Source organism: Corvus cornix, chromosome 14, assembly GCF_000738735.6.
Source record: "Corvus cornix cornix isolate S_Up_H32 chromosome 14, ASM73873v5, whole genome shotgun sequence".
Taxonomy (NCBI): domain Eukaryota; kingdom Metazoa; phylum Chordata; class Aves; order Passeriformes; family Corvidae; genus Corvus; species Corvus cornix.
The window spans coordinates 2,628,976-2,655,574 of record NC_046344.1 but is presented as its reverse complement, the minus strand read 5'-3'; the positions used below and the strand labels follow the sequence as shown (position 1 = coordinate 2,655,574).

Below are 26,599 nucleotides of genomic sequence, written 5' to 3'. Positions count from 1 at the left end.
TCTTCATGAGGGATATATACATATTAGATTGTTTTAAAAGCTTGTTTTAATTGATATCTGAAAGTACTTAAATACTTTATTTAGCAATATTAATCTTCTCATGCTGCAGATGCTGCCATTCTTGGGCGGGGGGGAAACTTGAAATATGGGTGAAAACTTATCAGGAAGGAATTAAATTCATTGAGAAGCCATCTAAGGGTATTGTGTGAGCTCACACACTGTACCTATTTACTTGATAATTTCTTCTGAATATGGAGAAAACTTCCATATTCATTCACTTCATCTGATGCATCAATTTATACTATAAAAATTCAAAGGTATGAGCTGCTGTGTGAGCTCTACCAACAGGAACAATCATTTTATAGAGGTCCCTTCTCATACCGTGTAGATTAGTTATGAATCACACACACAGAGTGAAACTACTGATCTTAACAGAATCACAGAGGCCTCTGTATCAAAGAGAACTCAAAGCAAAGTCCTCTGCACTTCCACAGGCAGGGCACAGTCACAGATCTCTGAGCAATGGCCCATCAAGAAATGATCCCTGTTATGACATCTCAGTTCAGGTGGCACTGAGATATTCCACAGTTTCTCCCCTGGAGATGAAAGGTTCCCTCCACAGGAACAAGAGCTAATCTTTGTCAGGTATATATTTATAAGACACCTAAACAGGGACAAAGTCAGCCTAAATGCCAGATGAATGGAATGTTTTGCCTAGATCCCACACTGCCAAGCCCAGCATGATCCTGCTCCAGCCCCACTTCCACACTGGCTCCAGCTGTACCACACAGATCAAAGGATACAAGATTCATTTTCAGGAAGCTTCTAAAAGCAACTCAAAGCCAAATCCTATTTTTTAAGATGGATTTAGGCACCTACTTCCATTTAATTATACTTGGAAATAACATCTACTCTCAAAAATTCTTCTCTTACAGTTGCAAAATGAATTATTTACATAATTAAATCCAAGAGAAAACCAACAGGGTGTTGATATTTGATACTTGATTTTGATGTTTGATTTCAAAAGGAAACAGCAGTCCAGTTTTGTTATGGTAAAATGTGTGTGAAAGTTGCAGAGGACACAAACATTCATTTTTCACCATGTAATACATGCTACTTCGTTTCATGCAATAGTTAAACTTCATATTCCACATAACCAGAATTGTGCCAAGTGCTTCCCAAAAATATTTCAGGAGGTCTGAAAAAAAAAGTGGTTTCAATCTCTTACAAGCTCTTCCTGACAAGCACCAGGTACTTCAAAGAAATAGAAACACACGCTCTGCAACTTTGAACAAAAAAATACCATGATGCAAAAACTATCAGTACTATACACTGAAATATTTTACACTTGCAGCTACTAAAATTCTGAAACCTGCTACTGGAGAACAACTGGAAATAAGAGCTCTTTGGTTGCTACCTGGAGCAGGGGGGTGTGGACGTGGGACACGACGTGGGGCAGCCGCCGCCACTCGCGGATGGCCAGGCTGCTCGCCATCTCCACCAGGCGCTCGATGAAGTTCAGCTGCTGCTCCTCGGGGTGGCAGATGGCCAGGTACCCCCTGTACATGTTCACCTTCCAGGCCATCTCCTTTGGACAACTCAACTCCACCTGGTCATGGAATAGGAAAAACATCCAGTGAAGATCGTTCCTATGCAAACAGTTCATTTTTTTAAAGCGCTCTTAAACAAACAGCTTTAATGCTTTAAAGAGAATCTCATCTTCTAAATAGATCAGATTGAAGTATTAACGTTTATGTCACTAGAGGAGCTTCAGCTCTCCTGAAGTTACTGGTAAGGGCAGGCTAGCACATAAACTGCCAGATCAGCACAAGAGTAGAAGTGCCCAAGCTGCTGCTGGGGTATTTTTACACTGACAAGTGTAATGCAGCTCAAAGAGCTGAGCCAGCCTGAAGCAGCCCTGCCACAGGAGCAGGAAGCTCACAGCAAACAACTCACCCTGTACAAAGCCAAAAGATGCTTCTCAGCAGATAACAGACAGTGTCTGAAATGCTTCAGGGGCTCCAGAACATGTAATGGCAACTTCTCACCCAAAAGGATCCTGTCCCTACCTGTCCCATGTTATGCAGCATTATACTTCCTGTCTACTCTAGGGCATTGCTAAATCTATGAAAATGAGCTGCTAATATTTTTGCAAGTAATCAATAACCAACCTTCTCATTTATGATAAGGTAATTTCTGAGCACAGGTGCAAAGTCAGGTCGTAGTGTTAAAATCATTTATAAAATAATTTTAAACCATTTCCTCAGAATTCTGGAACAGTAGAAATACGGCAACTAAACCCAGCAAAGCACTTGAATTGTGCAGCACCTGAATTCTGAGAGCAGTTTAGAGCAAACTTGCACTGAGCCAGTGCTCAGCAGCTGACACTGCACACCTTTAATCTACAACTTTTTCACTTCTTTTTCCTCCACTTTACATCGAGCCCTTTATGGTTTGATGTGCAACACAGAAATCCCTCTGCATTATCCTTGTTGATCAACTGTATGGTGACCATTACAACTGTTATTCCTGTTATCCTCAACTGACTTTTACACCTGAGCCAGCAAAGAGAACGTGCCAGGTAGCATCCTTACACTTACACAGTGAAAATAATCTCCTTCTTTATTATGTTATCTACTGGATCATTAAACACAATGGCAGTGTGAGCAAATGGAAATGAGTCTTGGGTCCTATCAAAGGCTACTTGCTGTTTTAATAGTTCAACTTTAATGGGCAGCAGATTATTAAAAATCTTTCACGAAGATTTATGAAAACTGATAGATATTTGCTATCCTTTCTGGCCTCTCTTGTGAATCTACCAAAAAACAGCCACATTCAAGAATATCAATAAAATTGGAGTAGTGAGTACAGCAGCATAGAATCAATTATTCTTTCAGATCCTAATATTTATGCAAACATGTCCTGACACTCTTACAAGAACCTGAGTAGAGTCACAAAGGCTCCATTTATGGCTTCAGCAGCATCTTCTCCTTAGTCATTTAGTAAATGTCTCATTACTGAAACTACCTCATTTAATACATTTAATATCAGCACTTACTCAGGGTTGTCACTTCCACTCAGCTTGCAATTGTACAAAACCAGAACCTGTCAGACATGATCTATTTCACTCTGCTCAAGCCCAAGGCTTATAATATACTGTACAAGATAGTTCTTATTTTAGGCTTTAAAAGTTTCTCAAATAATTGTATTTCTATACTTAGCCTCTGAAGTTGCATACTTAAATAGGACACAAAATACTAAGCCTTATAGGAACAAAAGAAATTAATTGAAATGTAAATAGCACACATAAGAGTTTTTGTTGCATATGCAGTCTGCTACTCAGAGATTTGGCTTCACATTGTATTTTAAATATGCACTTCACCCCTTTATTGCAAATTCTGGCATCTTTAGCAGAGTAATTCCAGTAATGTCACACTGTATACAACAGTGCAAGGAAAATCTGCAAGCTCCTTTCCACCTGTGATTTAATGCAGTATTCTCACCTTTTAGAGATCAGTTTGACATCTGGTTAATGTTTCTATATTAACTCATCACAGATGAACAACTCTACCTACCATGAAAAGAGGATATATTTCCTTAAAATAAAAAAAAAAAACAGAAAAAACAAACCAAAGAAAAACCAAACCAAAACACAAAAAACCCCCCATGTTTTCCATCTTCTATAGATTAGAGACACTATATACAAGGCTAAAAAAAAATAAATTCCAGACAATCTACTGGCAACTCCAACAGAAGTCTGCCATTTGCCCCAAGAAGTCCATAGAGCCTGGCAGTTTATAGCAGCCTCAAGAACAATAACCACCAGCTTATTCTCATGGGATGGTTCTTAAAACAGGAAGGATGAAGATACCCAAGACAGGATGAGGAGAAACTAAACATGAGCACAAAAAGCCCTCACTCACCTGCACCAGAGCCTCCTTCATAGCAATCCAGTTTGAGACCCTCCATGCACACTTCAACACTAGGTAAGGATTTATGTGACCTTTGGACTGGCCATATTCTGTCAAAGGCTCCCACTGGTTCAACTCTTTTGAGCAACTAAGAAAATCAAAAGCAGTGTCAATTTGGTTAGGAAAAAAAAAAAAGCCAAAATAAATAAAATTCAATAAAAGTGACAATAAATGTTGTGTATCAGAATATTATCTGTATATTTGTTTGTCTGCAAGCAGCTTTGCAGGCATTGAAGAAGTTTTATCCAGATGGGAAGACTATTTTCTTTTTTTAATTTATTTATTACCAGTTATAATACAGAAATCTGTGAACAGGGAAGAGCTGCATTTTGTGTCTCCCAGAACAACCATTTTAAATAGGAAAAACAAATTTTAGCTCTAGTCTTTTTCTACCAATAGCAAATTACATTTTTACAGCAATTCAGGCATATCACTGCTGAGGTTCTGTTAAGGGAATACAAAATAGCTGGTTTTATTCCCTTAAGTTTTCCCTGTATGTGAGCTGAGTCCTGAGGTAAGTTTATTCTCATAACTAATGCTTTAAACCAACAGCAGGGTATTTTGCTTCTATTTGCAGGGTGAAATACTTGTTCTACATCAGCTGTCAAGTCTCACCGAATCCAGTGGTCTTCCCAGAGCTGATACTCAGGAAAGATGGAAGGGGAGGCATTGCTCCGTTCGTGCTCTTTTTTAGCCTTCTCCATTGCTTTTTCATAAGTTTCTTGTGCCTAAAGAAAATTCAACATTCCATGTTTCCATCTGCTATATACACAATAACTCAATACTCTTTTCTTTTTAAAAACAAGTGATAAGAAAACCGTCATAATTTAAAAAAAAAAAAAAAAAAAAAAAAAAGGCAAGCCCTGAATATTAAAAAACTCATACCTGAATATAGTCATTATTTGGCAGCCTGACAAATGTCATGAAAATCTGATGGGTGTGCACAAAAATTTCACCTTACCTCAATATTACAAGGCCTCAAACTACTGCTGTAGACAGTAGGGAAGCCATGGCACTTTCCATTTTAGAAGACTGAAGCTAATATTCAGAGTTTTTTCTTGCTGACCAAAATATTCATGCTGACAGTAGAACTACTCAGATCATTTCTAAAATCAAGACTGTACCTGTTCAAAAAAGCCATGCTGTTCATAAGCAATGGCTGTTGCTGTCTCTGGGAATTTGCAGCGTTTCTGCCACAGCCCAGCCCACATATCCTCTTCTTGTAACAAGGAGTAGAGCTCAGCAAGGGAATCCAGGATTTCCTACAATGTTAAGAACACATATTTCTCCACAGTCAAGCTGTCCATATAAAGCACAGTAGGTAGGAAACCCCATGTTCTACACTGAGGCAAGCTGACAGAGACATGGAAATAGAGAAGTGCTTATAATTAAAACTCTCTTTAAAATTCTACAAGGCAAGCAATTAGTAACAACCAAGTACTGAGAACAACAACAATCCATGACAAAAAAAATCCTAAGGCTTGTAACACTGACTCTTGCCTGTCTTCCCTAACACACCAGGCTGAATCACAGAAAACAAAATTTTTTCAACAAGGCAATTATACAACAGGACGAGGAAACAGCTTCAAGTTGCACCAGGGGAGGTTTAGATTTGATATTATGAAAAATGTCTTCACTGAAAAGCTTGTAAAGCACTGGAACAGGCTGCCCAGGGCAATGCTAGCACCACTGCCACTGGAGGTATTTAAAATACATGTGAATGTGACACTTGAGGTCATGGTTTAGTGCTGGACTTGTCAGTATTAGATTTCTCTCTTAGTATTTCATAAGGTATTTCAATAAATATAACAGTACCTGTTGAGGAGGAGTTATGCTTTCCTGCTCATAGAATTCTGTTGTCTGTTTAGGCTTAATCTGAAGACTCAGTCCTTTTTCAAAGGCTTGATGTTCCAGCATCAGTGTAGAACGAAACCAGAGGTTGTGAGTTTTACCCAAGTATTTCAGGACACAAGGTCTGATGGGAATGGGAGGAACACACTGTGACATTGCTTCCACAAAGCAGTTCAGGGCACTTGGCTGGCAATCTCGCTGCACCTGATGGCTACCACTGCACAAGAAAGGGCTTATTTCACCTGCTAGAGCCTAGAAGAAAAAACATAATAGTTATCTGTCTATTCAGATTCTTCAATTAGAGAAATCAGATTTAAAATCTCTTTAGTACAGTGAACAACCATTCAATAAGTACATTTCTGTCTGTAAAATGAAAGGCCCTATTTCTTTCAAAAGAGGAATCGATACAGGTATACAGCATTCACCAGCCTAAGAATGGCAAATATCTCAAAGCAAGAGAACAAAGTCACCACACAAATACATTTTCCTGGAACAGCAGTCATTTACAAAGAGGAATCTGTGAGTGGGAGAGAGAGAGGTTCTCACATGTTGCTGTCTGTCAGACAAGATTTTCCAAAGTCGTGAAAAAAGCTGTATCCAAGTCTTCTCTGCCAAAGGTGTGGAAATATGACATAACTGAACAAAGGCACTCAGCAACGCTCCCGTCTGTAAACAAAGAGATGCATGGAAATAGGAAAATACAATTAATTCTGTGGCAAAAAGTTCAGTTATACAGTTGTTTAAGTAGTAATGCAAATGCCTTCTCAACAAAAATGTTTTCTTTAACAATATAGACTAGCAACAAGAAGTTAATCCTATTTTCATGCTGATCAAGACTCTGATTCACCACTGTAACCACCAAAAACAAAAGAAGGAAAAAGCAAAGACATTGATTATCTTGGTAATAGGAACAATCAGGTTAATTGGAGAGACCTGGTACTACTGTGAGAGTTGTTCAAACATAGCTCTCAGCTAAAATGATTTTCTTAGAAATTATTTAATCGTAAGATGCTGATACACATTTTTGACCCTATACCCTGTGCTTTTCATCACTAGTTTCTGAACTGAATTGTTAAAATACACTTACAGGTGAAGGGGCATGATATTTAATTTTGTAGAAAAGGGACACAGTAATAACTAGTGATGAAGTGAAGGCTTAAGAATTTTTTACCATAGGCAAAAACCTATTTTTTACCATAAGAAATTACGGATTGTAAGAGATGTCTACATAACAAAATTCAGCTAAAAAAATCAGAAGTGTGAGATAGAAGAAGAGGAAAAAAAAACCACCTCAGATCAGTTTGAAGGTTTTAGGATTAAGGTGCTTTGTCACCAACAGCCTGCACCCACCTTCACTTCCCGAAGGGAGTCAAGGAATTTGTCGTGCCGGTTGGTCAGCATGTGCAGCTGGTTGCCAATGTCTTTTTCTGAAAGTTCCTTGGTTTTGGGAGTGCTGGTCTGATCTCCTGGAGCCAATTCAATGTCTATTTCAACATCCTACACAGAAGTAAACAGCTTAGTAAGTATATATAAAGTTTATATATAAGTATATATAAACATAGGTATCTTCTATGTACTTTTGCTTTTTTCCCACAATACGGAACACCCTCCTGATCAATTTATTTCAGGTCTCCCTGTTTCTGCTACTTCTTCATGTTCAGACGTATAATTGCTTAGAGTGCTGAAGTAAAGGCTAAATGAATGAATGAGACTTCTGAGAGACCCATGCATGCTTAAAACACAAGCAACACAATCTGCACACATCATCTTCATTACGCCTTCTCCAAAGTTATTCAATGAGAAACTAGGAAGAGCTGAATTCCACCAAAGAGATTGCTTTTTCCACAGCATTTTCTGTCAGTTACCTCCTCTTTGGATTCGCTGTTCTCCCTCTCCCGAGGCTCTTGCTTGACGTGTGTCACCATGGCAAAGGCCGCCCTGTCGTGACTGTCAGCAAGGTTGATGACGTTGGTGATGGAGGGCAGCATGGCCCCCTGGCAGCTGGTGCCAATCGTGGTGTTCCTCTCACACACTGCCAACAGCAGCTACCACATGGAGAAGTAACAAGAGCTTTTGAACATACATTCTACTGCAGTACTTCAAAGAAATCGTCACTATGGTTTAATACTTACAAACAAGGTAGAAGTTGCAATAGTAAGTTTAAGGCCTATTTAGCACCTTTATTAATAGAATCTCCTACACCTAAAGTCTGTATTTTGTACTTTTCAACACATGTATTAAGTGCCCTAAATCTGCTAATAAATATAGACTGTTACCCTAAAAACGATGTTCACAGTCACCTTAAATTCATGCTTTAATATGCAAATTGTTAAAATAAAAGGTTTTGTCCCATTTTATTTTAAATAAACCGAGCAAAGATGCAATTTCATTTCAATGCAATCCTAACAGCTGTCATACTGCTAGAGGAGACATTCCAGCTTAACAGTTTTCCTCAAATCTTCTCCTATAACAATTCTTGGGGTTTTTTAATATTCATTATCAGTTGTAAGAGACTGTTTTCCTTAAAAAGTATTAACCTGGTCATTAAGCTTTTGGCAGAGAAAACAGATTTTAAACATTTATATTAAAGCCACTTTCCAAGCATCAGCATTTCACTGTTTAGACACTGTGTATATTTTTAAGCACCACAGGAGCTGAGGCAGCGGACTTGGTATTTTCAGCTTTGATAAGGACAGTACACACATCACTAATGCTTTTACAGCCAGCCAAAAAAAAAAAAATGAGGAATAAAACGCGTTTCTGATACAAGTAGTTTCCCTACCTCAATGCACTGCTTTATCCAGAAGTGATTCCCCATGGCTTCCCAGTTTTGGGAACAGGTCACATAAAGCAAGCGCTCATAAACGCGACGTTTCATGGAATTGTCGAAGACCTCAAAGAATTTGGCTCGGATGAGTGGCTGGGCGCAGCGCAAACCAGAGAGAAATGCTGGCTCCAGTTTAGCTGTAAGTTCACTTCCAGAAAGATTCTCGTCCCTAAAATTAATAAAGATGAAATAACAGAGCTATTAGAAAGAGAAGACTCCTAGGTTTCGTATGACATACTAAAACCCCAAAAGGTGACATTCAGTAAAAGCCCACATGTGGCAAACAGCCAGGTGCAGTTCTTGAGAGAAACAGCAAAGAAAATATTGCTGCTTGATGTAAAACTGCCCCAGAACTATCAAAAATACTCTTCCAGGATAAAATCTTGTCATAGTTGTGAAACACTGAGCCACATCTGTATGGTGTTTGAAATGACAAATGTTATTGACTGATAAAAGCTTCTGAGCACCAGTGCACATGAAGGCTTTGCACAGTGAAGCAGCAGAGTAGAGCAGCAAACTGACTGCAAAATACTGTGAAGCAGCAGCACACCATTAAATACCTGGCATTCTAATTATTTCCTTGTGATTCAAAATCTTCAAGTCTACCTAGCAAAGTAACTCTCCTGAAAGTCTAATTTACAATAAAGTTTCAAGAAAAAAAAAAATCTTTCTACCCTGTGGATGTGAAAAGACAATGTGAATTCAGCTGTGACCACAGTGTTAGGAATGCAGTCAGCTACAAGGATGCATTGGTATCTTGGGAAAGGAAGAAGTTGGGGTGCTGGAGATGTTTTGTCAGTGCCAAAAGTAAAAATCCTGTCTAAGGAACTTCTGTTTTCAAATTGCCTTCCATAAATATGTACTGTGGTCTCAGTGAAGTGAATTGATTTTGCATTTTAGCAAAGAAAAATATATAAAAATATCCCTTAATTCAGACCTAAAAAGATTGATGACATGTTACGAAGTTCATATATGGTACAAATTATGAACCAATAAGCTGCAGTAAATGATTAATTGCTATAATTACCTATAGACATAGTTAACAAGGTCTAAGAACTGAGCATTTAATTCAAGGTCTTCTGGAAAACGCTTTTCAATGTAAGTCATCATTTTCACCAGTAGAATGGACTTCTCCCGGAGAGTAGGTGTCTGTGGTAAAAGAAGACATGATTAATTTTGTCAATTCTTCTTAAAACATGCAGAGAACTAGCACATTCAGACTACAACTCAGCCATCCTTTACATGACTCTTTCACTTCTAAAGTACTGAAAAATAGCTTGGGAGGTCACAGTTCTTAAAAAACAAAAAATAACTCAAGCATTTATCCTTCTCATATATGCTGGAGAATTTTTAAATTGTGCCTAAAAATAGGCTTAAACTGTTCAGTGATTACAAAATTCTTGTGTATATTATAAAAAGTGTAGGTCCTTTTGTACAGCACGAGACTAAGTGTTCAATTCTTAATAGAAATATGGCAGATTGACAAGGCCACAAAATGCTACAGTGTAACACAATTTATATCAGCATTAGTCCTCTTTCTCCTGAACAATCTTTCTACCTAGGTTAATGTGAAGCATATTTTAAAACTTTACTTTAAAGGAAGTTCTTCACAAAACAGCATTTGAGATCAAACACCAAACATAAGCCTATAAAATGCCAAGCATCTGTAGCTGCAGCTATTTTCACAGGGGATGAAGACAGTCTAAACTTCACCAAGGGCATCTAAACATCTATAACACATCATTACAAACTTCATTGTCAAAACTGATGAATAATAGTGGCTCGTAGCTATCTAGTATTTGAGAGCAATGATGACTTTATCTACTCAATTTACCTGATTAGCTGCCATCGGGGAATTGTTTTTCACCCACTCCTCCACTATTTTTACCACAGCGCGAAGAATTTTGGCATCAGTGGATTTTTCAATGAGCGATGTTAGAATAGCTTGTATGAAATTTTTCCTCATTTCCATGCTCATCACAGCCAGGCGAGTTTTCACAAGATCCAGACTTAGCATTACCAGTTCACTTGTACCTGCTATGGATGCAAAAAAAGGATTAGAGTTGTGTATACACCCCTGAAACACCTAGGAAAAAAATCTTCCAAGATGCTGTAATTTTAAAAATAACAACAACATCACCTATTGCCTGGAAATACATCCCCAGAAGTAAAGAGTTCATAATTACTACTTTACATTCCTAAAGAACTAAGACAAAATCCAAGGCCAGGTTGGATGGGGCTTTAGCAACTGTCTAGTGGAAGGTGTCCCTGCCCATGGCAGGGGGTTGGAATCAGATCCTTAAGGTTCCTTCTAACCCAAACCATTCTATGATTCTGTGACTCCTTTCAAAACCCAATCCATTCAAAATCCTAAAGGCAAGTCTGTTTTTCCTTTCTGCAAATCTTTAGTAAAAGGTATTACAGACCCCTAATTCTGAAAAACTACAATTCACTTTGTAAAAGAAATTGTCTATGATGCAGCTAATTCTCTAATTCTGTTCAGCTAATTTCCTGACTTGCTTATCTGTCAAGTTTAATAATTTTCCAATTGTTTCTCAGTGTTAATAAAATTTACAAGGTTCTCATTTACCTAATTAAAGTATGGGCTGGGAATCTAACAGCAGCAATTCTTTCAAAGTGTTTTCTTCAGTAGCTTATTCATTAGTAAATTACAAGGCCCTTTACTAGCACTGAATTTTCTTCCACGAGAACATCTGATTTTTTCAATGACTCATGACCTAATTCATTTGACAACAGACAGAATTATACAAACTCAAAAAGATGCTATTTTAAGATAAAAACTAAAGCATCAGCTCCAACAAGTTAATTCACAGTTGTTCCAGTATTATAAAATAGGAAGTAGCAAAAAAAAGTGAAAGCACAGAGCAATCAAAAAAATTCAGCCTGTCTCCCATCAACATTATAAAGCCTTGAAGAATGTCACTATTTCTGTGTATGCTGCACCTCAACAGCTACGTCACTAACCATCCACTGAGAAGGTTGGGCTAATACTGAAATTCATATACTAAGCAGGTAATTGGAACTCCTAAGTGCATTTTTAGCTCTCACTACTTCAGTAATTCCACTCACTAAGGCTCAAGTGTTTTTCAACAAGTAACAATGCACACCAACTCTGCAAAGACACCTGAATCCCTTTAGGATGAAGATATTTTAATGCTTTATAACACTTCCAATCATTAACAGACTGTACAATGTAATACCTGTGTTTGCTTCTGCTGTTCCTGCTGTGGCCTGTGGGTTCAGGTGCTCCCTGACCATCTTCTGCAGGGATCTCATGAAAACTGAGATCAGCCTGTCAATGTAGCTGGGGTTGTTGCTACACGCAGATTTCAGAATCATCAGAGTCCCTAGAGATAAAAACAAGACTTCAGGAAGTAACACTTCCCTTGGGCATGACCTGAGTAAGGTATGGATGCCATGAAAGAAGGATGGGACTACCCAAGTTACAAACATTAGAAATCTGGAGAGATTTGCAGAAAAATTTCAGTCTCAACTTTCATCCTTCGACTAAGTCTAAAAGGTTACTTTTGCACTAATCAAAATATTTCAGAGTTTTGTATATAAAAGTGTGTGATGAAGAGCAAGGGGAAAAAGGGAGGACAGGAAGGGAGGAATTGAGAGCAAATATTTCCCCAAGACTGTGAAAAAAATGTAACTACTCCTGATGTTGCACGTCTTTTAGTAGCAAAGTAGACAAACTCTTAGATGACTAGGCCTGGGTTTAGTCATTAAAAATAAAATAAATTTTAAAATTATAATTTTGCTTTTCTAATCTAGAAAATTTATAAAGTTTCTTAAATCAGTTTCTGTAGATTGAAGAAGTTAACTAAGTTGACTACTTCACTCTTTAAAAGAAAAGGCACACACATCCTGTAAAATTATACCCACTGAAAAAATACCTCCTGCAACTTTCTAATTCAACATATCTACAGAGCACATCACAGAGCTCTGATCATTGAATGGCTCCTGCCAAAGTTTTGATTTCTTTTTATGCTCAAATGGGCACAAAATTTGGCCCACAAAGTCCAGCCTCTGAGCCACAGAATTACTACAAAATGCACCTCCTGACAACTTGATTGTGTTGCTGCTTTTAAGGGAGCTCTGGACAAAATGTAAGAAACATCTTTCATGGTTAGTTTGATGTAAAGCACGTCCTGACATCTGACAAATAGGCAATTCCCAAGGTGAAATTACAACCATCTACACAGCTCACAGAACAGAATAGTGAAGGACATTTGCCATTTAAATCAGCAGGTTTTCCAATATTGTACAATTTCAGGTCTGTATTACCAACACAACCACTTCTGGGCCAAACTCTATTATTCCAATACATCTTTGTCATTCTTTTGTGTAGCTGAGTTCTCTAGCAGTTCAGTAAGTACAAAAAAACAAGAAAAGAAAAACATTTCAGCTCTTCAGAATGGTCTATGCTAAAAATTCAGATTTTGTCACCCAAGAAAAAATAGTATTTTTGTAATTTCTTGATTACTGAGAATTGAAGATCTAGAAATACATAAATCTTAATACACCATCTAAATCAGCTAATAAATAAGGCTTTAAAAAAATTAAAAAGAAAGGCAGGAACACATAAGACTGTTTACACAGATTCCTTAAACTATTCTGTTGTATCTCAGAGGACCTGCAGGATTTGGTTTTTCCCATGTAAGAAGCTTCCAGTAACTTTTACTTTATTTTTTTAGCTATTTTCAATACTGTAGCTTTTTCCTATGCACTTTGAATACAAAAGGCTCCCACCTAGCAGATCTGCAGCTCCCCACCTCCAGTAGTTGCTCCCAAGTCACCTCAGGGAGAAGACAGAATGCAATGAGCCCCCCCCCATTCCCTTTCTTCACAGATTTGACATCCCAAGCTCATCTCACAAGTTAGCTTGAAACGCTTCCCACAGCTTCCTCTGCATTAGATCAGATTGCCATTTCCTTATGGAAAAGGGAAGCTCCTGACAAAGACAAGTCTCATCCAGGGGCATTCCCACAGAGCTGCCAGGGATGTGGGACACGTACCGAAGAGCTGGGAAGGGTTGGCATTGGTGGCTTTTTCGTAATTAGTCAGGCCTTCATAGATAACCTTCCCAACTGCAGCATAAAGGCATTCCAGCTCTTCATACTTGGAAGCTACACTTGAGGTACCTGCAGAGTTTAGAGGTGTGTTTACTTTTGGTAACATTATCCACAGAACAGGCAAAGAACAGTTACACTGTGAGCTACAGTCACTAAAACAGCACTGGAGTCTTATCTTGCCAACAAACAGGCAGCTCCCTCACTTATATAAACCTCTTTATTATACCAGTATGCCTTTTGCAATAGTGTACCACTTCTTCTGAGTAACTCAATTTGATGAGCAGTCTTGCATTATTGACCTACTTTTTACCAAGAAAAGATTATCTAAATTAACTTCTATTAAGACACAGCATATTACCTATTGCCTTTCTCTTTTACACTTTATCTCCCTTCCTTGTTTCAGCAAAACAGCAAAGCTTAACAACTAAAAAATTGCACTTCTGAAGCTGAAAAATTCAACTGCAAAAATACATTAAATTCATAGCATGCATTTCTTGAACTAAAGTTATGACAGCCACAGGTTATTAAGTTTTTATGTCAACGGATAATGATGTATTCCACATGATTACTTATTTCAGCTTTTCCTTTTTTAATCAGAGGTTCAAAGTGCAAGCCAAAATGGACCATTAAACGCAGGAATCATAAAACAGAGTATTAGCACATTCCAAAGAGTGCCTTCATCCCACCCTCAACCACTTAAGTTATGCAGCAATAAAGGATAAAGGGAGGAAGAAAACAGCGCTCACTTGGCTCTGTGGGGAAAATGCCCATCAAGCGAGACAGCAAACTGTGGACAGCCCTCAACACCTTGGTGTTCCCACAGGTCATGCAGGCTGCTACCCCTCGCTGTAGTGGCTTGAAGCTGCTCAGGATAGCAGGGGGCTGCAGCACAGTCAACAGGAAACTTAAGACCTCTAAGCCAGTGCAAATGTTGGCAAAGTTGGCCTGATTGGGCTGTTCCTAAAGAGAAAACATAGAAAAAGGCAGTGAGCAGGGGAAAACAAGAATTACACAGATTACTAAATTCAGATCAAATCTGTTAAAACCTGTCAGATTGAGGTTTCTGCAGCAGTGATGTTCTAGGTCAATATCTGAAGTAAGTCATGCACCATAAAACTCTAAAAATCCAGGCAACTATAGAGTCTTTAACCATAACTGTTAGTTAAGCAGGTACAGGTATGTTCTTTCTGGTGTTTTTTGTGATCCTAGGGTATGAAATCTGTCTGCAACCCTGCTAGTTAGAAATGCTTTCAACAGAGGATGATGTTTTATTTCTTTGTCAACACCTTTCAGAGACAGGCCATCAGTGAAGTTAAGCTAAACCAGTGTATTTTATGATGTTATAGTTTAAAGGACAGAAGAGAGGATATAGATAATATATAAAGTGTTGTATCATCTATTACAGGGAGCTTGCCTTTCAGTGGACTTCATACTCCCATAATGTAGTCAGAAAACTAGGCATCAATGAAATCAAATCTGTAAAACTTCCTACTAAGAAAAAAAAAACCCAAAAATAAAAAAACCACACCAACCAGTAAGTACTGCAGCTCTACAAATTATAACCACTGATGCAATTCACACACTTAACGAGCTATTTATTTCACTACAAAGAAGAAAAGATTAGTCCTGTAAAAATCTATACTCAGATATCACTAGGATTCAATCATCTCACATGCCAGGGAAACCTAAAGAGCTACAGGACTAAATGTTACCTACCACAGTCATGAGCAGCTTATCAAACCACTGCAACTTCAGTTCTGACTTGGGCCACATGTCTGGCCTCAAAGCTGTTTTCAGGAGGTTGACGCAGCGGCGAGACAGCAACTCCCCAGGGGACCCAGCAGTGTTGGAGTTGTCATTTACCTAGCAATTAATCAAAGTTAACAAAATGACACCCTTTTGGAACCAACTCATTAATTTATTATGCATTCCATGCAAGCATATAATTTCTTATTTCTGAAATGGATGAGTTAAGTAGTTTTATCAGTACAGTATTTAATGTAAAAAAAGCTGAAAACTAATAGTAAACACCAGAACTGCTGTCTAAATTGCTTGCTAATTAACCCAAATCACCCAAATTACACCATCAAAGGTGTATTTTAAAAAAATTTTCACCCCATCCTTTATTACTACAACTCTGAACATACTCAAGATGGTTAACCTTTACTGCTTGCAAGGTATCCATAAACATGTGCAGCTCTTTACTCAATTCATCTTTATACTTAAGAGCACATCTACTTTGTGCAATGGACTGTGGTATATAAAATCCCATGCTACTTACCAGCTGAGTCTCCTACAGGAGCAGAAGCCATAAAATTTGTCAGCCTTGAGGTACACCCAGATAATTTTCCCCATTCTAGTAGAGTGAATTCCCTCAAAATTTGGTAAAAAGCTTTAGTTCTGCATGCTGCAGGAAACTAATTCCATATACTGGATTTTGAAAATACATCTACAATCATTATCGCTAGATACAGTCATTCCCTATAAAACTCTCTAAATATTTTGGGATACAGCATTCTGGTCATTTAACCTAGGCAATAGAACGAGCATACTTTGCAGCATCACCCAAATATGTAAATTAATCATGAAAACAAAGTATAGAAACATTAGAATAATCCAAGCCTAAAAGGACCTGTGGGAAAAGAGGGGTTTATGGGTTTGGCTGCTAATGCCACACTGGTATTGGCATATCAGAACAACCTCACTACCTGGCAAGCGATTCTGATCAGGAAATTCACGACAGTATCTGTGTGCTGCTTGTCAATGGGCTTGGCAAGAAGGGCATCAGCTCCTGGCAAGGACTGGCTCCGTCCAAACACCTGCATGCACACAAAACACAAAAGCCATCAGCAAGATTGAAGGAGGAAAACAACAAGAACAGATTTTAAATATTTTCTAAAGCTAAAACCTTCAATTTAGGGAGTTTTGAGTTATGTGGAAAAAACAATTACACTACACTGCTTAGAGTCTCTGAATAAACCCAGATTTTTTTCTTACAGCACTTATTGCTCCTGTAGCTGTCCTGAAGCGTTTTACTTCTTGGCCAGAATCCACAGACAATCCTCTTTTAACAGCAGATGAGGCAGAACTTGCTCCTTCTCCACTTGCACTTGAGTCCATATCTGAATCTGGCTGAAATATCAGCAATGTGCATGTTAAAAAAAACTACATTCAACCGTGGAACAGTTCAATCTTTACCCATTTATTTTGATTTCCTACCTGCTGATCTTTAATTCTTTGCAATTCCCATTTAATAACAACTTCAGCAAGATCCACAGCTAGTTTTCTTTGCTCTATTGTAACACTGGGAGTGAAGCCCAGTCTCTGCATGGCACTAACCATATGCTGAACCAAGTGATGTCTCACAGGATAATAAACCTGAAAAAATGGTTTCACAGAAATGTTAGTCATTAACCAATAAAATTCTACAAAAAACCTACAAAGTGGAAATAAAGCAAAACTGTAAAACAGTCATCAATCCCAAAGTTTGCTAAACCTGTACCACTTCAAATTTTGCAATATGGAAAAGCAACTGGTGCATTGAAAATAGTATTTTGGCTACAACTTTCAGTAGTGACTACTCATTTTATGCACCCAAATGAACATGTTCTTTTTAAGAGTCTTGATTTTTCTTGAGGACCAATCATGCCAATTTTTTTCCAAGCTTTTTAAAGAGATTCAATGTACATTTTAACACACTCAGATATTCTTTCCAGAATTGTTGAGGCATCAGTTCCTGAAAATGTGTATATTAGCTGTCCCTTTGGATTGCATTTTAATAGGTGTTTTCAAAAATGTTCCTGTGTTGACATTCTGCACTATTCCCCCATTCGTTTAATGTTTCCCAACATTGATTAGCTGGAGACAATAGTTATCTAGTTAATACCACAGAATATATAAAGTCAAACATACAAGGATTACTGGAGGATGGCAAAGAATATGGTTCTGCACTTTTTTTAGAGAACTCTTTGAGAATCTTCACAGACCTGTTAAAGAACACTGCTGATGCATGTGTCATGAATTCATCTTGCAGACTCTGACATTTGAAGTGCTAACTTTAATCATGAGAGAGCTTAATAAATCATTTTCTATTAAATAGTTGTATTCAGTTATAGATAAGTATCTTTACAGACAAATGATGCATTTTGAAGCTAAACCATATAAATCAGATTATGCCATTTTTCTAATCAAACTTCTGTTTACTCCCTTGATACAGGAGATACAGTGAGTACCAGAATAACAGTACAAGTACCTTGAAATGTTGTACTATCAAGTGCAAAATATGTACTAGTTGGGGCACTGTATGACCCTCTTCCACAATGATTTTTCGTGTCCAGTGAGTGAGCATCTGGTGTCCATCCTCCATCCGAGCAGGCACAGCTGGAGTCAGGATAGCCATGGCCTGCCTGACAATAGCCCGGGCCTCCATTGCATGGGCTTTGAGAAGGCTGTGAAAAACCTGAACAGCAAAGTTTCTCATCAACATTAATACTGTAAGTATTTACAAACACAAAGCACTTCTAAAGGAAGGAAAACTACAATGTATGTTTTCTAAAAAACAGTTTTTCTCTCAAGGCCCATAATTTGTTAAAAATATCATGATACGTCATCAGCAGAAGCACAGAGCATACATTTCTGCTTCCTTTACATTCCCTTTTCTTCCTCCCTCTCCACTGTCCAATCTGAAGTTTTCCCTTGGTCCCCATATTGTGCCTCAACTGAAGTGTCTGTCTCTTAAATGAAGAAACACACCAAATTTTGTTAATTCAACCAAAAGGTCTACTTGTACTACTTGCCCTTCCTGCTTTCATTTGTCTTCACGCTTCTTTCTATACTCTCCTATTCCCAAGTAAATTTGTATTAAACATTTGACCTGCTGCTTCTGCATTTGTTTGGGGTGTTTGAACTACACTCAGTACTCAAAACCACCGTGCAGGTTCTACTCTGAATCTTAAAATAAAAGAAAGCACACTATGGAATTTAACACAAGCCCATGGTCAATACCTGCAGAACAATCTTCTTGTGAATGGCAAACTTGGCAATGATGTGAGCCAAGAGCAAGTGGCCACTGTACTTGCAGGCTGGGTCCACGCAGGCCTTGGACAGGAGGCAAGGCCAGGCAAAGGTCATCAGGCGCCGCAGTTTGCTGTTCCTGTTCTTGTTGTTGTCGTGGATGTGATGGGGGGCATGCTCCACCAGCAGCGTGGCAAACTGCAGGAGATAGATCCTCAGAGAATCCAGCATATCAGCCTGCTTTTCTGGATCAAGTACCTAGTTCCAGGCATGATCAAAGAACAGGGAATGAAGTTGAAAACAAAAGAAAGACAACCTTTATTATTATAAAGGCAAAGTCGCAAATTTTTGCTTTTTGAGCAGTTTTTAAGAAGACTAAAAACCTGTAATTACTTTCTTGACTCAGATTAGTACCCACAAAACCACCTCCTGAACTGTGAACTTCTAAATAATAAGCACATCTGGGAACTCTCAAAGTGCTAACCTAAAAAATAAATAAATCAAAATCCCCAACCCTCAACTTCAACAACATGCATTTTATAACTGCTGACTGGTTCCACGAAACAGCAGTGAATTAGAAAGACATTGATGTTGGCTCATGGAAAGCTGTCCTTATAAAAAAGACTGGGATTACAGCCAAGTAAGGCCCATTTCCAAAGACACATTCCAGTTCTGAAAACAGCATAAACTGAAAATTGTAGTCCAGTCCTACTGATCACTGATGGATCTCACATTCAACGTGATAAAGCAATTTGATGTAACAAACCATAATATTCAGAAGAGAACAACTAATTCAAATCAGAATGAAAAGTCAAATGAGAGGAAGAACTTTTTGTTTTAATTTTCAAATACTTCAGTGTAAACAAAGATTGTTACCTTTGTTATAAAAACACTAGTGATACTTTCTGGATTATCTCCTTCTGGGTTTGGGGGGCCTAAGAGCTGTTCACCTTCTCCTTTTTCAAAACTGTACAAGAAAGCAGGATTCAGGATATGCTGCAGCACCTACAGAGTAAAAACAAAAGAAATTTTACTGTACTGTCCCATTCTTCTAATAGCAGCCAACATTCAAGTACTGTCACATGCAAACCTGCCTGCTGGACACACTGCGTTACAAAAGGAAATTATAAATAAAACCCCAAGAAGAAGACACACACAGATTTTTTTTTCCCCTCTTCCTTCCTTCCAAGGGCAAAGATTCTTAGAAAGTGTAAACTAAAGCAGTCAGCATTGAAAGCAAGATGAATTGCTGTCTCTGTTTATTATTGCTCTTCTTCAGGTATGATATTTTCACCTAAATGACTCTGCCAATTATCAAACTCGTTGACATTTAAGTAAGGAGTTTTGTTGCCCTAGTTCCCAAGAAGAAAATTAAACCTAAATACCAGGCTTCTTTGATTTAATTGCTTTAGTTACCTTGGCTTTGAGCTCATCTCCAAAGTTTGGGTCATTCAAGTCTACAAACCGGAAGAACAAAGCCCGTTTTTGGGGAATACTGTAGTTTTTGGGGATCTCTTCTTCCATGTATTCCTTTAAGAAAGTCATATTGCAGAGAAATCGACCCGTAAAAGCCCGAAGCAACTGGAAGAGTAACTCTATATCACCATAATTCCTTCTGTGAAAACACATAAAATACAAAGCTTCTGTGAAAAAATACACAAATTACCATGCTGATGAAACTAATCTTTTAAAGGAGCAGAGAAGCAAGAGCAGCCAGTACCACAGGCATGGTTTTAGAGCTAATGGCAGTATTATGAAATATATTACACTTTCTCTTCAATAACTGCAAACCATTTTTAGTAGCCCCATATTCCTTTACAGTATTTTTAAAACTAAAATTTAAAAAAAATGCATGCAGGGTCTAGGAGACAAAGATTTTTACGTACCTGCAGTAATTCAACAGGCAATAGGCCAACAGCTTGGGCTCTTTCCAGTTTGTTGCAGCCATGTTCTCCTTCCTATGTCTCTCCTGAAAAGCTTCACTCACCCATACACGTTTCAGCTGATTCACCAAGGAGTGTTGATTTGCTAACCAACATTCATCATTCTTAACAATAATACTTATGATCTGTCCAAAGCAAAACAAGACAAATGCACAGTCAACACACAAGAGATCTGTCAGGAGAAACAATGATATACAAGCACTTGTTTAAGGTCAATTAAGGGTTCTAAAATATTCAACAGCAAAACAAAAGACTAAAATACAAAATAGTTTGAATTAAAATAAAATAAATTTCTGTTTCTGTTGTCATGCTTTCCTCTTGTATCCTACTTGACAAAGAAAGCATAGTTAATTTGAGTCTCTTTTCCCTTCTCAGAGTAACTCTGACTACAAACACTCCACATTTTTACAAGTGGTTTTCTATGAGCTTTTGTATGTAATAGACACACACACACACACGTTGAAAGCCTGGATGTAAGAGGCTTGTAGCTGAAGGGGTTTTAACTACCCAGTGCAGAGACAAACAAGGATAAATGGATACCTTGATAGCCTGGAACTGCAGATCGAGACGCATTGTGGTGGTGCTGGGGGAGCCGGGTCTCACGGCTGCCTGGGTGCCCACAGGCAGCAGCAGGGTGATAAATCGGTTGGGATTAGCTGCCAGTACATCCCGCAGAGGTTTGGCATCTTTATGTTTCAAGAAACTCTGCAAAAGGGGAAGAAATAATTTTAATAACCTTTAAAAGGTGAAATACCAGGTGGTTATATCATCCTGTAGCTTTTATGTTCCACACTGAAGTTGCAGAGGTTATATTTCATGTATATAAAAATAACATCTACACTTCAGTAATAGCCTTACATGATCTGGAAAGGTATAAAATCAACACTTCAGGACAAACAAATACAAAACCAAGAACAGGAACCCTGCAGCCAAGAGTAATACCATAACTAAGGACTACAAGATCATACAGGAAAAAAAAGATGCAAAAAGATGAAACCCTTTTGTTCACCAGATTTGCCAAGTTGAGGGTTTTTCCTGCTCCTTTCCCCACACAGCTTACCATAAACATTCTGCTCCACTGTGGATCATTTAAAGTGGCTTCCATCATGAACAACTCCACTGTCTGGGATGGATGACGTGTCAAAAACTTTATCAGTGGTTCCCTGAATGGACTGCCAGCCTGAAAAATTCATAAACCTTAAATTAAAAATGCAGACTATAGAGTATTTTCTACTAATTTACTACCACTCAGAAAAATACATTTGACTTGGCATTTATGCAGATACAAAATGTTCAGAACTTGCATGATGAGAATTTATTGACACTTTCAAAACTTCCCTTCTAAGGGTATAAGACAAATGTTACCTCCTAAAGGCTTGAAGAGCATATTACATCAAATGTTCTCACACCATATTTAAAATATTATAATTATTATATACTGATGTTTAGGAAGACTATAGAGCAAAAAGTTCAGCAGTGTCAACTTCCACTTTTACCTCAATTAACATTGCTCGTTCTGTTTTCATAACAACTTCCAGGAGAGGTTTAACCAGAGTCTGTGGGGCAGCTGGGATCAGATGGAATAAATTTATAATTGCTGAACAAATCTTCATTTCCTACAGGTAAAAAGAAACACAGTTAAACAAATATTACTGGCTATAATGTATAAAAACAGTATCACACATCTTACTTCTTTTATCCTCTCCATATTAGCACAGTCAGCAGCCAAATGCAAAGGGTTAACACATACAGCATCAACTTACCATAATGCATGAAAAAACTGCACTTGTGGAAGTCTGCCCTTCCCCCTCTGGTAATATCATGGTTTAAATTTTATTTTCTTTGCCAGTAGAGTGGTGTTTTACAGGTAAGAGCTAAACACTGTAATGATACTGCTGATGGGGGAGTTAGGAGTGCTCAGTGCTCTACACCAAGTGGCCCATGCATCAAACAGCCAGACCTTCCCCCCTAAAACATTTCTCATATACACCCCACACCCCCAGACTACGCATGAAGAGAAAGAGAGACAGCTTTCTCACAGCACTGTTCAGTCTATCTTGCAAATAGCTGGTTACTAAAAGTCAGCTCTGTTCTCCCACTAGATATTAAATTCTCCAGGAGTCCAAAATAATTTAACACTTCTTTTTCATTGTGTGATTTAAATAGAGACTGTATTTCAGTTAGCTAGAGTGTGGATTTCCTTCAGTAAGAAAAGGGAAAGGAAAAAACAAAACAATACATTCACCCTCACCATCTCTCTAAAACCAAGTTCCAGTGCTTTTATCAAGTACATTGCATTTTCTCAACTGAATTTAAACACAAAGCATTAGGTTCCACTCTTTTAACCTGATCTGTCCAGACAGACCCCACAAGACTCCTCTCATGGACTGAAGTGCAGGGCTGAGAATACATAAAACCTTTTGAAACCATTTATGCCTCCACAGAAACTGAAAATCCTGCTCCTCCTAGTACAAACATGCTCAACATCCTTAACAGCAACGTGATCAAAACAGCCCTGCCACAGTCAAAGAGAAGACAATTCACAGCACTGTGCTCAAAGGCACAATGCACTCTGCCCAAAACACAATGATAAAACTAACAAACCACAAGTTAAAAGAAAAAATAAAACTAAACAAAACAACAACAACAAAAAAGGAAACTCTGACAACAAAAAAAGTTCCTGGTGCCTCCACCGAGTTTCTCACCTCTACCCCTTCCGTGGCCCGCTGAACCAAAACAGAAGTCACAGCATGAAAGGAAAAAGCCCACAAAAATATCAAATAAATGTACCTATCAGTACATGCTATTCTTCAGGCTGCAGTCTAACTTCAGCACAGTTACTTTCTCATCTCAAACAAAAAGAATGGAGACAATGAGCACCTCACGTGCTCCAAACTGCCCTCCAAGGAACCAGGATGAAAAGCATCCTTTTTTCTACTTTTACATTGATCAGACATAGCTGCTCAAATATTTATACTGAATAGAAAGATAATAGAGATTAGTAAGTCAAGGGAAACAATATTTTAGCACCTTTGAAGACAAATTTGGCCAGCATCAATTACAAAACCACTTTCAGTATTTAAGCTACCAAGCTATGAAGTCCTCTAGAGCTATAAAGTCCTCTTAGGCCATAAGACAGAATTTTGACCATGGAAATTTCCACCCTCTCATAAGAGGGACAGCTGGAGGCAACCATCTAGTCAAAACCTATTCTTTCAATTACCAGACATGACCCGAAATCCCATGCCTTTCCTTGGAGAGGCAGGGAAGAGAGGAAGAAGGACTTAAATCAAAGATTTTACTCTCTGAACCAACAAATTAGATTTTAATCACTAATTAATATATTATGTTTTCATTTGTTCACTTCTCTAAACATCCAGGTCACAGTCCAAGATCACAGCAGGACTATCAGATAGCAGGACTATCAGAAAATTATTTAGGTGAACAAGGCTTAGTTATTCTGGCATCAATGTGGATCTCTACAATAGTCATCAATTATCATGCAGCATTTCTAACTAAGTTTTCAGTCTGTCTGTAGCTGCCACTTACATATGAAAACTCACCCCACATAATTTTTAACTATTGATTAAGAGGCCCTGCTGACCAGCCACTATCTGCACTATGCTGGAGAACTGCCTGACACCATCAAGTGGTACCTTCACCCAGTGCTGCTGGAAAAGGATGAAAGGGTGGTAACAGCACCAACAGAGGTAGGGAACATCAGGCTTTCCTGGTCAATCCTCTCCTCCACTGAGTGTTTACCACCTGCTCTATTTAACCACACAGTCTGCATGATCCAACCGACTCCCCAGCACTGCTTTTAACAAGTGTCCCAGATGCTGGAATCTCACTAGAATCGTGAGGAAATGAGAGAAAGCAAAATGCCAGCTACAATAACTGACCACCAGCTTCACCACGCCAGTTTTTCTTCATTTAGAAGATCCAATCACTCAACAGCACAATGTACATACAGACATGTGAACACAGCTTGCCACAGCAACTGTACAAAGACCAAGCCATCTGTGTCCTCCTGCAGTTTCCTAGGGTTTTTATTTTTAAGGAAACTTTGGAGCAACAACTAGGGAGCAGAAAAGTAATATTCAATCAGCTTTGCATTGACACAATTCTACTTGAAATGTTTCCAGACTTCTCTCTTCCCTTAAGATGTGACAGTAGATTTTTTCTCAAGTGTCTGGTGTGCACCCCTCACTCAACATCTCTCTAAACACATTATTACACAGAAACCATCAACAAAAAACATTAAAAGCAGAGGAATTACCAACTAAACGTGACTTAGGGACAACTAAAAACTGTTCTAGAGGTGCCACGTTCTGATTTAAAAGACTATTGCTATAAAAAGATCTGCAAGATATCTGTAATCATCACATTTGAGGATAAGTGAATCCCAAAAGAATAATATGAAGGCTTTAGAACTACTCTGACATGAATAAAATGTGGTTAACTGAAGAATGCACAGTGTTTTCATTAAAACATAAACAAATCTTATTCTACTTCATTAGAGAATATCTAGGTCTAATATAAAGCAATGACCAAATTCAGATTAAAAGCTCTTTTTGCAATGACAGGAAAGAGAAATGAAAAGCCATTAAGCCATTTCCATGTTTTGAGGGAAATAAAAAGCCAATGTAATTTCATTCTGATTTGAAAAACAAAGATATTAATAAAATTCCCCCATTTTTTCTTAGGTGCAATCATAAATCTCAACACTTAATAAAAGCATTTAGTAAAACACTAATAGAATTATGGGACTTCTGGTAATGTACAGGAAACTGCACTGAAGCAGGAATTCCCCTTAGTATTGCACACAGAGCACACAGTATTGACATTACACTGCACAGTTTTCCATTTATAAGACAACTAATCAGCTTCCCATGCTTCAACATTGAGGCCATTAGTTTCACTGGGAGAGTGATTTTAATGTGATCCCAACTAGTAAATATTGAACTTGGTTTTAATAAATTAAGTTTTAAATTAACTGGGATTATGTTATCATTATGTATAATTTTCGAAAGGCTACGTTACAAACATCAAACATATTAATGAAAAAAGGGGGATTATGCCACTGAGCTCATCAGCCATTCCAGTGAAGAAGAGATTTCCAAGCAGAAAATCCTGAGGGGGAAAGGAAATAAAAATGCTTGAGCTGTTCCCACACTAACCTAGAACACTCTTCAAAGTAACCATTGTCAGCAGGTAAGAAGCTCCTCTTACTAAGACCTCTAAAAATATTCAATATTCAGTACTCAAGTCAACAAGTTTGTTAGCTTGTAACAAAGCATCAGTGTGTAATCAGTTATGGCAGCACTTACAACTGATAATACTACTTATTTCTTCTCTTCTCACATAAATACATTATAAATTAACTTACATTTCCATCACTCCGTTGTCCACCTTTGTGTGTAATAACTACAACTTCCATCCATTTACGTAGGTGTTGCTATAAAGAGAGGATAATTAGTATTATTCTTCTAATTAGACTGTTCCATTTTAGCATATGCTACAAGAGAAAATGTAGAGGTTGAAATAATTCTTTGAAGGAAACAAAGGGAAAAATTATCAGTTATTTTCATTCCCTCTGGTTGAAAAGTTTACTGTTGCTAGAAGTCCTCTAGATATTCAAGAAAGCATGGATTATAATTACATATATATACACAAAAAACCTAAGTCTGATAGTCTTACACTTCTTTGATGACTTGCTTCATGCATATGCATTTAAATATTCAAATATCCATGCCAAGAGGATAAAGAAATCACATATTCAGTTTAAACACTGCAAACAAACAGGGCAATACCTTCCAAAATTTTATAAATCAAGAAAGCACCAAAACAGATTTAATGCATGGGGAAGTAAAATTGTTAAAGGTACTGGTGGTG

At 37.9% G+C, this 26,599-nt stretch overlaps 1 protein-coding gene across 2 annotated transcripts in view; it reads right to left on the bottom strand.

Moving 5' to 3' along the window:
* Positions 1–26,599, bottom strand: part of LOC104685044 (transformation/transcription domain associated protein) — a 77,861-nt gene that overhangs the window by 25,536 nt on the left and 25,726 nt on the right. For both annotated transcript variants that reach the window (XM_039560137.1, XM_039560138.1), the window contains 27 exons: positions 26,094–26,162; positions 22,201–22,320; positions 21,765–21,884; positions 21,245–21,409; positions 20,648–20,829; positions 20,178–20,376; positions 19,638–19,766; positions 18,753–19,019; positions 18,001–18,207; positions 16,968–17,126; positions 16,746–16,880; positions 16,457–16,567; positions 15,465–15,611; positions 14,495–14,708; positions 13,692–13,817; positions 11,871–12,017; positions 10,484–10,686; positions 9,677–9,798; positions 8,605–8,818; positions 7,688–7,867; positions 7,173–7,319; positions 6,369–6,488; positions 5,787–6,074; positions 5,096–5,233; positions 4,587–4,699; positions 3,924–4,059; positions 1,418–1,609 (listed from right to left, as the gene is read on the bottom strand). In XM_039560137.1, coding sequence (XP_039416071.1) covers positions 1,418–1,609; positions 3,924–4,059; positions 4,587–4,699; positions 5,096–5,233; positions 5,787–6,074; positions 6,369–6,488; positions 7,173–7,319; positions 7,688–7,867; positions 8,605–8,818; positions 9,677–9,798; positions 10,484–10,686; positions 11,871–12,017; positions 13,692–13,817; positions 14,495–14,708; positions 15,465–15,611; positions 16,457–16,567; positions 16,746–16,880; positions 16,968–17,126; positions 18,001–18,207; positions 18,753–19,019; positions 19,638–19,766; positions 20,178–20,376; positions 20,648–20,829; positions 21,245–21,409; positions 21,765–21,884; positions 22,201–22,320; positions 26,094–26,162 — 4,350 coding nt within the window. The remainder of the gene's footprint in view (positions 1–1,417; positions 1,610–3,923; positions 4,060–4,586; positions 4,700–5,095; positions 5,234–5,786; positions 6,075–6,368; positions 6,489–7,172; positions 7,320–7,687; positions 7,868–8,604; positions 8,819–9,676; positions 9,799–10,483; positions 10,687–11,870; positions 12,018–13,691; positions 13,818–14,494; positions 14,709–15,464; positions 15,612–16,456; positions 16,568–16,745; positions 16,881–16,967; positions 17,127–18,000; positions 18,208–18,752; positions 19,020–19,637; positions 19,767–20,177; positions 20,377–20,647; positions 20,830–21,244; positions 21,410–21,764; positions 21,885–22,200; positions 22,321–26,093; positions 26,163–26,599) is intronic.